This window comes from Myotis yumanensis, unplaced genomic scaffold (genome assembly GCF_028538775.1).
Source record: "Myotis yumanensis isolate MYYU_CA2020_CCGP unplaced genomic scaffold, mMyoYum1.0.hap1 SCAF_10, whole genome shotgun sequence".
In the NCBI taxonomy this organism is placed as follows: Eukaryota; Metazoa; Chordata; class Mammalia; order Chiroptera; family Vespertilionidae; genus Myotis; species Myotis yumanensis.
In genome coordinates this window covers 44,063,708-44,075,859 of record NW_027223761.1, presented here as the reverse complement: position 1 = coordinate 44,075,859, position 12,152 = coordinate 44,063,708, and the positions used below count along the sequence as shown (strand labels likewise).

Below are 12,152 nucleotides of genomic sequence, written 5' to 3'. Positions count from 1 at the left end.
CCAGGCCCTGTGCAAGGCACTTTGCATATAGCATTAGTAATCCTCACAATTTAACAAGATATCTTTTATTATTTCCATGTTAAAGATTAAAAACAACAACTGAAGCTCAGAGAGACGTGACCTACCCAAGGTCACCTACCTATGAAGCAGGAACTGAAATCTGACTAGTATAGAAGGTCTGTGTTCTACTACCTTACAGACTTTTTTCATGTTTTAGAATGCACCTCCCCAATCATTCAAATCGATATCTCACCTAGGATACAGGGAAAGGGCGGAGGCTTTAGGTCGCCAGCAACTATCAGTTATTTGTTGCACAATCCTAGGCAAGTTTCTTCCTCTGATTCCGATCCTGCATTCTCTCATAGGCACCTCGCGGCCCTCAATAAATGTTAGTGTTCTTCCTTTATTATTTATCACACATTCTGTGTTGCAGTAAGTAATGGGTTATTTTACTTTAGCCCACTTAGTAAGGTGTAAGTTTCTTTTTTTAAAAAATATATTTTATTGATTTTTTTTACAGAGAGGAAGGGAGAGGGATAGAGAGTTAGAAACATCGATGAGAGAGAAACGTCAATCAGCTGCCTCCTGCACATCCTCTACTGGGGATGTGCCCGCGACCAAGGTACATGCCCTTGACCGGAATCGAACCTGGGACCCTTCAGTCCGCAGGCCAACGCTCTATCCGCTGAGCCAAACCGGTCAGGGCAGGTGTAAGTTTCTTAAATGCAGGAGTGTTATTCATCTTCACCACTGTTTCAATGTGAAAAACCTTATTAGGAATCACAGTTGCCATTCATGGCACTGCAGTACTCATCCTGGTGCTAGAGAAATAAATATCTGTTACAGAAATGAACGGTTTCCTGTGCATTCCCCATTAAACTGTCAGCTCGAGGGCCGGAGCCACCCCTTCAGCGTGGAGTACACGTCTGAACTGCACCGGAACAGCACCGCGCATCCCCCTAGGTCGGCGTCCGGACACGGTCGGTGCTCCCTGGTTCACTGAACACCACGGTCCAATATGACAGACACACCCAGACAGTGTGGTGGTGGCGAGGGCTGGGACTTTCGCCAATAGCTGACGATCAACAAATACCTGGGCCTCCTGCCTCCCAGCTGTCCTGTCTTTCTCCAACTCATTGATCCTCGTTCTGATGCTGGAAACTCACAGCGCTGTGTCCCCTTAGCCTCGGGATAGCTCTTCTGAGAATGAAAACCAATGACCCTGTGGGTTTGAGACTTCTAGACCCAGTTCTCCCTCAACAATTGGTGAGGTAACGCCTATGAATAGATATCCTGGGTCGGGCCTGGGTCTCCACGAAAAGACCACAATCACTACCCGCCTCCTTTGTCCCGGTTCTAGGATGGCATTCACCTGAGGGCTTGGGCCCAGTCGCTCTGAATCCGCAAAGGCGCCGCCATCTTGACCACACCTCCACCGACCCGCCTCTTCCGCTCTTTCCCGGAAGTGGCTCCTCCGAAAGGGCTGTGGCGAGTACGGGGGGGCGGGATCCACACCGAGAGGCCACCAATGAAAATGCGCGGCGGGACCTTCCTCTCCGTCCTCTCCACCCCGTTCCCGCGCGCGCGCGCGCGCTCCTCGCAGAGGCTGGCTCCCGGCAGGAGGCTCGGAAGCGTTCCCGGTGCGTGCCAAGCGGACGTGCGGGAGCGCGCGTTCAGGGCCTCTCGTCTGCCTTTTCGGTGAGCACCGCCCGCCGCGTCCTTGCTCGGTGAAGCGTGACGGGCACTGCGAGGGCGCAGGGCCACCTGCATTTCTCTGCCTCGCCATTCTTCCCCTGCCTTCCCCATCCCGACCGGCTTCCCATTCCAGCTGCCGACCCCCTAGCCCGCCCTGATCCCTGAGCAGGGCGGGGTCTTCCTCTTTTTACTCCAGGGGAGACTGAAGCAGGGATGAGGTGGGGAAAGAGCAGGGTGGCACCTGCGGAGTCCCGGGGTAGCCCAAGCATTTGGCATCATTACGTTAACGCCGGCAGTAGTTCTGTGACTTACATGTTACCTTACGGAGGACACGGAAAAAGACTGCCGGGTAAAGCGTTGCCTGTATTCGAACCCGGATTTCTTGGCTTAGGATTTAAGGCACTTTTCTTTCCCCTGTGTTTGCTCTAAGGTTTGCTCCTCGCCTTTAAAGAGCTCACAGTGTGTAGTAAGAAGAGGAAACGTGTGCAGTAATAGGGACGATCATTATTGAACTCTGGACGGGCCAGGCTCCTTTACCTGCGTTATCTCATTTAGTCTTTAACAATCCTGTGGGGTATATATTATCTCTATTTTTCAAGAGAAATTACGAAGTGATTTGCTCCAAGTCACCCAATACATGAGTGAAAAAGCTAGTTTCCAACCCAAGTCTGTTTCAAAGCCCATTTTCTTTTCTCTCTTTTTTAAAAAATATATATATATTTCATTGATTTTTTTTACAGAGAGGAAGGGAGAGGGATAGAGAGTTAGAAACATCGATCAGCTGCCTCCTGCACACTCCTCACTGGGGATGTGCCTGCAACCAAGGTACATGCCCTTGACCAGAATCGAACCTGGGACCCTTCAGTCCGCAGGCCAACGCTCTATCCACTGAGCCAAACCGGCCAGGGCTCAAAGCCCATTTCCCCTTCCTCAGGTTATACTGCCCCAAAGCAAGTGAGTTTTATGTAGGGCTGTGGAGTTGCTTAAATCCTCTGGTCCCTTCCCCATTGCCCTGTAAGCGCCCTTACTTGGCTAACAGGCCTGGCTGTGATTAGATGCTTTCTCATCTTGCCAGTTTCATTTGCTTTGTTTTCTCCTCATTCTCTGTTCTCCAGTCACACAGAACTTTCCATTCTTCCCATGTGTCAAATTCTCTTTCAACCCCGCCCCCGCCCCCACCCCCGTTCTTCATGGACAGGAGTCTTCTTCCTTTCCATCTCTGGTTAATTCCTATTCATTCTCCAAGTGTCAGTTTACAAATCACTTCCTCTATCTGTGTCTGGATTAGGTATCACTCCCCTGTGTCCCGCAGCTGAGCTATCTGTACACAGTGTACAGTAAACTGCCTGTTTACTCGTCTGGACTGTAAATTCTGTGAAGGCAGGGACTGTGTCTCTGGTCACTCCTCTGTCCTCAGCTCTAGAATAGTGCCTGGAACGTGGTAGGTGCTCAGTGATCATTTGTCGAATAAGCCAGAGAGACACAGGGAAGACATTAAGCAGTTCTAGTTTCTTTATAGCCTGTCATGGTGAAATTTGTACAAAGGCTGAGATAATTTCTCGTCAAGTCTTTCTAAGTTCTCTCTGTGTGCTACCTCCTACTCGGTGTTCTGCAGCAGATGATCTTGGGAAGAAGTTTGGGCAAATACACGTCACATTACTAAGTACTCTCAGCTTACAGACTCCTCTCTTGCCCTGGCCATTGCATGCTGTATGTTACAGCCACACAACTCTCCATCCCTCCCGTCTGTCAACCCTACACATTCTTGAGTATTAAACTTTGTTCTTCTCCAGCCATAGAATAAGGCCAATATTAGAAGAGAGATTCTTTTGGGGTGAATCAGAGATTGCGTCTCCAGAAAGGTGACATTTCCCCTAATTCAAATTCCATTAGCAGAATCCATTCCAGCTTATTGTTGTTCTAAGCATTCTCACATACTTTATCTCATTCTGTTTAGTTCTAACCATTTTGTAGGCCTGTTCTCTGCCAGGCCTAGTGCTGAGGGCACCAAGTTGAATCAGGCCCATTATCTGTCCTCAAGTAGCTTAGTCTCCAGAGAGAGACATATGTATAAATAGGCTCTACCAGTGCTGTGGTCAGTGTTATTTATAACAGAGGAACCCCATATATAATTATGTTCCTCCTCTAACCTTGCCTCCATTGCTGTCTAGAGATTCCCAAAGATGTCAACTCAAGGACATACTTGGGCCCGTCAGGTGAAGAAAGAGGGTGAGGAAGAGGACCCCCTGGACCTGCTGATCTCCCGCTCTGGCTGTGCTGCTTCCCACTATGCAGTGCAGGAGTGCATGGCCCAGCACCAGGACTGGCGACAGTGCCAGCCACAGGTGCAGGCCTTCAAGGACTGCATGAGTGAACAGCAGGCAAGACGGCGAGAGGAGCTGCAGAGGAGGAAGGAGCAAGACAGTACCCACAGCTGAGCCCCCAAACCATCTAACCCCAGAAGATGGCCTGCAAAAACTAGCACCCAGACAAATCCTAAACAATGGAAGTGTGGGCCAAAAGGTATAAAACTCCGGGATAGTCTTTGGGATTGGGGTTGAGAGCCAGGCAGCCATGGGCTTGGACATGACTGTCATAAAGAAAGAGCTGTCATATTTTATTTGTTTAAAAATCTTTATTGTTGAAAGTATTACAGATGTCTTCCTTTTATCCCCCATTAATCCCTTCTACCCTACTTCTCCCCCCCCCCCCCCCCCCCCGCCTCCTTCATCGCACCATTGTCCATGTCCATGAATTATGCATATAAATTCTTTGGTTAATATCTTCCCTCCCTCCTCCCCCCATAGCTGTCTTATTTTTATGGTGAGACCCACACATCCTTCCTCATCTTGTTCCACGAATATTAAATATTGACCAATATTTGTCATGTAAAACAAAGAGTGAGGTTAAGGCATGTTCTTCTACCCTACATCTTGGGTCAGTGTGCCAAGTACTGAGCTAATTACATGGACATTGAATGTTAGAAGTAAATTCACAATCTAAAGGTAAATTGGTTACCTAATATGTCTTCACCTATTCAGTCATTGGTTCAACAATAGCCAGTTTTCCTCAGACCTCACATGCCAGGCACTGTTGGAAACTGATGGGACAAATAATATGATCTTTGCCTTCATGTCTAGTTTGAGAAACAAATTAAACAACACTGGAACAACTAAATAATTCCTGCAATGATATAAATGACTTTATCTTTAATAAGTTGTTCTGGATGTTTCATTTGATCGAATAGAAGGGAGAAAGCAAATGTGGGGGGAAAAACATTAAGTGACTCTCATATGCTAAAGTCTATTGAATTAACAGATGTAGAGTCTGACCTCAACACACTCCCAACCAAACACACAATGTTGCTTGACGTTTAAAAAGTACATTTAACATAAAACACAGATTTTTCTGCTTTTGAAAAATAGGGAAGCTGTCAACATGGAGCTTATATTCCTACTTGACAACAATTTGCTGGAGCTAAATATGATTTCTCTTAGGTGGTTGCATTCTCTGGCTCATGAATTGCCACCACTTCTCATTTTGTTTCCATGGAATTATATTACCCATTCTGTTACTTTCTGCCTATCCCTGTAAGGCACTGACTGTCCTGTGCAAAGGGACGTATGCTGTCATCATCGTCAGTAATATTTCTTGTGTGTGTGTATCACATATCATATTTTATTTTATATCTATATAAATTAGAAGTACAAATCTGGAGTACAGTAGCACCTAACACTACCTTTGTGTGTTGGTATTTGGGGAGGAGAGAAAGAGAAAAGAGGGGAGAAGATAGGAATACCAGTTTAAAGAACAGTAAAATCCAATTTCAGCCTTCAAGCAGAAGGGGCTGACTGGATATATATATATATATATATATATATATAGAGAGAGAGAGAGAGAGAGAGAGAGAGAGAAATATGAATCTGTGTTAAGTGCTGTGGGTCATCAGGAGTACTGGGGACTGGAGTTTTCCGCAAGAATCTCAAAAAGAGAAGGGATTTAGTTGAGTTGAACCTTTAAAGATAAAGTAGGTATTACCTATTTGTAACATATATAACAGAAAGGATTACCATCTGTAGCAAATAAAAAGTATCTAGAATTCAATAAGAAAAAGCAAACAGCCCTAGCCGGCTTGGCTCAGTGGATAGAGCGTCAGCCTGCGGACTGAAGGGTCCCAGGTTCAATTCCGGCCAAGGGCACATGCCTGTTTTGCGGGCTCGATCCCCAGTAGGGGATGTGCAGGAGGTAGCCGATCAATGATTCATCATTGATGTTTCTATCTCTCTCTCCTCCCTTCCTCTCTGAAATCAATAAAGAAATATATTGAAAAAGCTAACAGCCCAGTTGAAAAGTGAACAAAGTTAAATATACCTCCACAGCCCAGCCAGTGTTGCTCAGTGGTTGAGCATTGACCCATGAACTAGGAGGTTGCCAGTTCAATTCAGGCCAGGGCACATGCCTGGGTTGTGAGGGCATGCAGAAGGCAGTCAATCGATGTTTTTCTTTCATCAATATTTCTATCTCCCTTTTCCTCTCTAAAATCAATAAAAAAATTTAAAAATTAAAAATCAATAAATATACCCACACAATAGGAAGATGTAAATATATTATGTATCACTGATAGTAAGTCAAATGCAGATTTGAAAAAGTTGTATTATTGATCCTCTTGGCAAAAATCGAAGTATTTATAATGCTTCTTTCTAGCAGAGAGGATGGGTGAAAGGACCTCCAAACCAGCTATGTGGAGGTAGCAAGTTTTGGAGGGTTACAGCTATAACAGAGCTAATGCTGGATGGGTAACAATATATTTAGGCAAAGTGTGCTTAAACCTTTTTCCTCAAGTAAATGAAGATAAATCCTATTTAATAGGCATACTAAAAGAATTAAATGAGATAATATATAAGTAATAATAAAAATTGTTAGCATTTATTGAACTACTAGAGGCCCAGTGCACAAAATTCGTGCATGGGGGGGAGGGTCCCCTCAACCTAGCCTGCACCCTCTCCAATCTGGGACATCCCTCTCACAATCCTGGACCGATGGCTACCAACTGCTCACCTGCCTGCCTGCCTGGTTGCCCGTCACTAATCCACCTACCAGGTTTCCCCACACAGCCTGCTGCTCGGTCGTTTGGTCGCCCCTCACTAACCCCTCCTCCAGCCTGGTCGCCTCATGCAGCCTGTTCAGACATCAGTTCGGTTGCGATAGTCGCTTAGGCTTTTATATAGATAAACTAATATTTATGGAGCATTTAACCCAGGCTGTCTGGTTCCAGAGTCTGTGCTCTCATTCCCTGTGATATGCTTTAAAATCCCACTATGCCACTTACTAGCTGGGCAATTTGGGGCAAATTACCTAACATCTCAGGCTCTGTTTTTTCTTCTAGAAAAATATAGTCATAATGCCTTTCGCATAGGCCTCACAACTAATAAATGTAGTCCTTCCTCATAGGGTTGTAGAAAGAATGAGTTAATATTGGTACAGCAGGTCTTTGAATAAAGTCATTTCTTTCAATGTCATTTTGTTATAATGATGAGAAATGGTAGGAATTTAACTGTCTACATCAATTAACCTATTATATAGTAAACTTAATTTCATTATACATCGTTTTGCTTAAAGTTGCAAAACCTGTTGATATTAAGTAAGGACTTAAGTAAAGAGCTAAGAAACAGTGTCTGCGGGGGCGAGGGGCATGTGCCAGGGGTAGGAGAGGCCAGAGGAAGGTCAATGGGGAAAAAAAGGAGACATGTACTACTATTTGTAATACTTTAAACAAGAAAATAAAATTTAAATAAATAAATAAAAGAAAGAGCCCTGGCCGGTTTGGCTCAGTGGATAGAGCGTCGGCCTGTGGACTGAAGGGTCCCAGGTTCGATTCCAGTCAAGGGCATGTGCCTTGGTTGCGGGCACATCCCCAGTGGGAGGTGTGCAGGAGGCAGCTGATTGCTGTTTCTCTCTCATCGATGTTTCTAACTCTCTATTCCTCTCCCTTCCTCTCTGTAAAAAATCAATAAAATACATTAAAAATATATTTAAATAAATAAATAAATAGTGTCTGGTACCTAGTAAGTAACCACTAAATGTTAGCTATTATTGTCATTTTTCTTGTGTACTACCCTGAGTTACAGTATCTCATTTAATCCCTCTTAACACTCCATTAACTCACCTTTACAGAGGAGGAAATACAGGTCAGATTGAGGATCAGACTCCAAGTGTGTCTTGTTCTAAAGCCTATGCTGTTTTCTGCTCTGCTCTTTCACAAGCATCTGGTGCCTAGTATGATGCTTAACACAGTAAGTAACCACATTTACTATGTAAACATTACTGTGCTTTTTTTTAGTGCTTTACAAAAGGAGATTAACCAGTGCAGATGCCCACAGTGTTATAGATTGGCATGGTGTTTTTGTGTGGTTTTTTTTTTTTTTTTTTTGGTCTCAGTTCTACAGCCCACAGGTATGGAGATAAGTTTAAGGTGGTCCATGCCTGTCCCTGTACAATCCACACCTACCCCTGCACAGAGGCTTGGTGTTGAGGGATGAATAGAGAGACCTCTTAGCTGGCTGTCCCCCTGGGGTAGGCCTAGGACAGGCTCATGATTTGGCTCTTCCCTGCAAGGTCCTTGGCTGGGGACTTGGCCTGTGTTCAGTGGAAAGGTGCCCTGTACTGTGTTTTACTAGACGAGTAATAAGATATTCCTCGCACTTTCACTCCCTCAGGTACAGTTGCCAGACTTTTCTTTCTTCAGAGCCTGGGTATTTTGTCTAAATGGTGAGCTGATTCCCTAAACCTGAAATTTCTGAGAATGAAAGTTATTCCAGGGGGGTTATAAGAACTAAATGAATCGAGAGTCCTCCAGCTCTGCAGTCAGTGCGTGGTTCTCCACCAGGTCTGAGATCTGAGACCTAGCTAACCGGATCACAGCAGACATTTCTGCAGGATTCCCTTCTGAGCACCTTGAAGATGAGCATCCGCACGCCACCCACACTCCTGGAGCTGGCAGCAAAGCGCCTGCTGAGGGACCAGGCCTCGGCCATCGCAGCTCTGGAGTACCTGCCCGCTGAGCTCTTCCCATTCCTGTTCATAATGGCCTACCGTGGTGGACGCCGCCCCCAGCTACTGAAGGTGTTGGCCCAAGCCTGGCCCTTCACTGTCTTCCCTCTAGGGGTCTTGATGCAGCGTCCCCCTGATCATGCCCCAACCAGGGCCGCCGGCTTAAAAGCCGTGTTTGATGCGCTTGACGTTCTGCTTGCCCAGGGGGTTTGGCCCAGGAGGTGCAAATTGCGGGTGCTGGATTTAAGGAACACGGGTGCCAACTTCTGGGATATGTGGCTTGGAGTCAGCACTGAGAATTGCTCACCGACAGGACCAGTGACTGTGCACAGCTCCAGCCCCAACATGGAGCATCCCCTGGCTTCCTTGGAGGTGTTCCTAGACCTTAACTTCAATGAAAGGGACCGGGATAAGTTTTCCATGCACATCATCCAATGGGCCCAGCAGAGGGAAGGGTTGCTACACCTGTGCTGCAAGGCACTGAGGATTTCTGAGGTGCCCTTCCAGAGGGTCAGGAGGGTCCTGGATAGGGTGAGGCTGGACTGCATCCAGAAGGTGTATGTGAACTGCACCTGGGACCTGCCCACCCTGGGGACACTTGCTCTCTACCTGGGTCAGATGAGTAACCTGCAGACACTCTTTCTCCTGGAAGAGTTGGCTGAGGAGGATGAGGAGGAAGAGGACGAAGAACAGGAGGAGGACGGAGAGGAAGAAGAACAACAGGAAGAAGAGCAGGAGTTGGAGGAAGAGGAGTTAGAGAGGGAGGAGCAGGAGGAAGAGGAGCAGGAGTGGGAAGAGGAAGAGGAGTTGGAGAAGGAAGAGCAGGAGGAAGAGGAGGCAGAGGAGTAGGAGGAAGAGGAGCAGGAATGGGAAAGGCAGGAGCAGGAGGAGCAGCGATCCTTTTCCCAATTCCTCTCTCAGATGCTCAGGCTGCGGCACCTCCGGGCGCTCTACATGCGTTCTCCCTCCTTCCTCCCAGGCCGTCTGGACCAGATGCTCAGGTGCCTACAGACTCCCTTGGACAAACTCTGCCTAACACATTGCGAGCGGCTGACGCATTCAGACCTGACACACCTGTTCCAGTGCCCGAACCTCAGGCAGCTGAAGATCCTGCATCTATTTGGCCTCAGCCTTGCGGATTTCAGTGAGCCCCTCCGAGCTCTGCTGGAGGCAGTGGCATCTACACTCCAGGACCTGGGTCTGGATAAATGTGGGATGGCGGACTCCCAAGTCGAGACCATCCTGCCTGCCCTGAGCGGCTGCCACCAGCTCAGATTCTTCAGCATCTCTATGAACAACTTCCCCGTGGCCACCATGGAGAAGCTGCTGCGCCACACAGCCGGGCTGCGCAGTTTAGAGTTTGAGATGTACCCCATCCCCCTGGAGTGTTACAGGACCCAAGGGACTGTCAACTAAGAGAGATTTGCCCTGACCCAGGCTGAGCTCATGGGGATACTGAGGGAGTTAGGACAGCCCAGGACCATCCAGCTTGCCACCAAGCATCTTAGACATAGGAAGTTTTATGAGGTGGCGTTTTCATAACATGGAGCCGGTGATGTGCCCCTGTAGTGACCCTGCTCACTGGGTGCACCCAGCAAAGGCTTCTTTCTGGGCCTTTGGAAGCTGAAACCTCTGACCGGGGTGCACTATACAGGGGGCACTCACATTTCAGGTTCATGCTCAGTGTGAATAGGGAAAGGGAGGGACCCAGCCCGGGTACAGGATCGCAGGGGCAAAGGGGAGTTCATGGGACCTCAAAGGCAAAGTGTCCTACAATCAGAAACATGAATCTGATTTGCTTGGGGACGGGGATAGAGATTTGGCCTCCAGCCGCATGTGTGGGAGTCAATCCTGGGGAGGATGGTTGTAAAGGAATGTTCAGAAATAAAGACAATTTCAAAGGCAAAAAAAAAAAAAAAAAAAAAAAAAAAAAAGAACTAAATGAATCATTTTAGGTTTTCCAGGGAGATCAGACAAAAACGGCACAAAGAGACCAAAGTACTACATGTAAAAAAAGCATGAGACACATTGGCCACCCCGTCTGCAGTGCCTTTGCAGCAGGTCTAGTTTTAGACCTGCGCTTTCCTTCCTTTAAGTACTTTACATTCTAGAAACAGTGGGAACCAGGGATCTCAGCATTGCTGTGGTGTCTGAATGGCCAAAATATCCAGATTTCATTTCTTTCTCTGCAACTAAAACTCCCTTTCAGAATCCACAGTGGGCAATTTCCAGCTCTGGTGGGGAAATAAGGCATCCTCAGCCAGAGGAAAGGGACTAACAAAGCTGAGGAACCTACTGGCCGTAACTAGTAAAACTCCCCATTTGACCCCATCCTTCTTGAAAATTACTGATCTACAAAGAAATCCATTTCTAACCATCTCAATGTGTACTGAACCAGGAATTGAATGACCTAGGGCTATCCCTGGCTGTCACTGGTTAACTGGGTGACCTTGGACAAGTCAGTTAACTCATCTGTAAAATGAAGACCAAAACAGATTATCCTAAAGGTTATGTATTGATAGAGCCAAAACTAAAACCCAGCTATTCTGATTTCCTAATCCACTGACCTCTCTCTTCCCTCCTGCCTACCCCCCTAGTCTTTACAGCAATACTAGGCATAGTTTAACCCTGACTGAAGTATTCAAAACAGAAGTATGCTGAAGGAGTGAACTATTGATACATGCAACAACACAGATAAAACATTGGGGTAAATTAATGTAGTAAGACACAAAAGGCTACATACTGGGTGATATTTAAATAGTACTAGTTAGACCAAACCTATCTTTGGCAATGGAAATGAGATTAATGGTTGCTTCTGGGTAAAAAAAAAATGAAAGAATGTAAAGGAACACACCAGCCACAATATTCTTTCTCAATATAAGTATAGTTTTCATGGGTGGCTGCATTTTTAAGACTGATCAAATATACATTTAAAATCTGTTTCACTATATACAAGTTATATCTTAATGGGGAAAAAAATCTTTCAAAAAAGCATGCTGAAGAAGTTTAGAAGGGAAGGTAATCTAACATTTACTGATCTCAAACTCCTAAAAGGGAATTATATACATTATCTCAAACTCCTAAAAGGGAATTATCTCCATCTACAGATTAGAAAACTGGTTTAATGAGATGAAAATAACTCACCTGAGGCCTCAAAACTAATAAATGTAGAAACTTTGGAATAGCCCAGGTTTGACTACCTCTTTATAATAGGTTGCCTCAGGGAGGGAGACTTCATCCTAGAGGCAAGAGACATACACCCCATTTGATTTCATTGCCCTTTGATCTTGGGAAAGTCCATTTCCCTCTGGCCTCAGTCTAGAGCAGGGATAGGGAACTTTTTTTTCTGCCAAGGGCCATTTAGGTATTTAAGACATCACTCTCGGGCCATACAAAATTATCAACTT

General features: G+C 46.1%; 3 protein-coding genes across 4 annotated transcripts in view; 2 read left to right on the top strand and 1 right to left on the bottom strand.

Moving 5' to 3' along the window:
• PAAF1 (proteasomal ATPase associated factor 1) overlaps positions 1-1,444 on the bottom strand; it is a 29,287-nt gene extending 27,843 nt beyond the window's left edge. The window contains exon 1 of one of the 2 annotated variants that reach the window (XM_070425601.1): positions 1,373-1,444. In XM_070425601.1, the coding sequence (XP_070281702.1) occupies positions 1,373-1,419 (47 nt within the window). In that variant the 5' untranslated portion in view covers positions 1,420-1,444. Of the gene's footprint in view, positions 1-1,093; positions 1,324-1,372 lie in introns of those variants that run through there. The other variant, XM_070425603.1, reaches the window with a different exon arrangement.
• A 133-nt stretch (positions 1,445-1,577) lies between these two features.
• Positions 1,578-4,345, top strand: COA4 (cytochrome c oxidase assembly factor 4 homolog). Its single transcript, XM_070425600.1, has 2 exons — positions 1,578-1,698; positions 3,867-4,345. Exon 2 carries the CDS (start codon positions 3,879-3,881, stop codon positions 4,131-4,133), a length of 255 nt encoding a protein of 84 aa, XP_070281701.1. The 5' UTR covers positions 1,578-1,698; positions 3,867-3,878; the 3' UTR covers positions 4,134-4,345.
• A 4,310-nt stretch (positions 4,346-8,655) lies between these two features.
• On the top strand, positions 8,656-10,161 carry LOC139018432 (PRAME family member 8-like). Its single transcript, XM_070427039.1, has 2 exons — positions 8,656-9,497; positions 9,675-10,161. Exons 1-2 carry the CDS (start codon positions 8,656-8,658, stop codon positions 10,159-10,161), a joined length of 1,329 nt encoding a protein of 442 aa, XP_070283140.1.
• Positions 10,162-12,152: the final 1,991 nt, after the last annotated feature.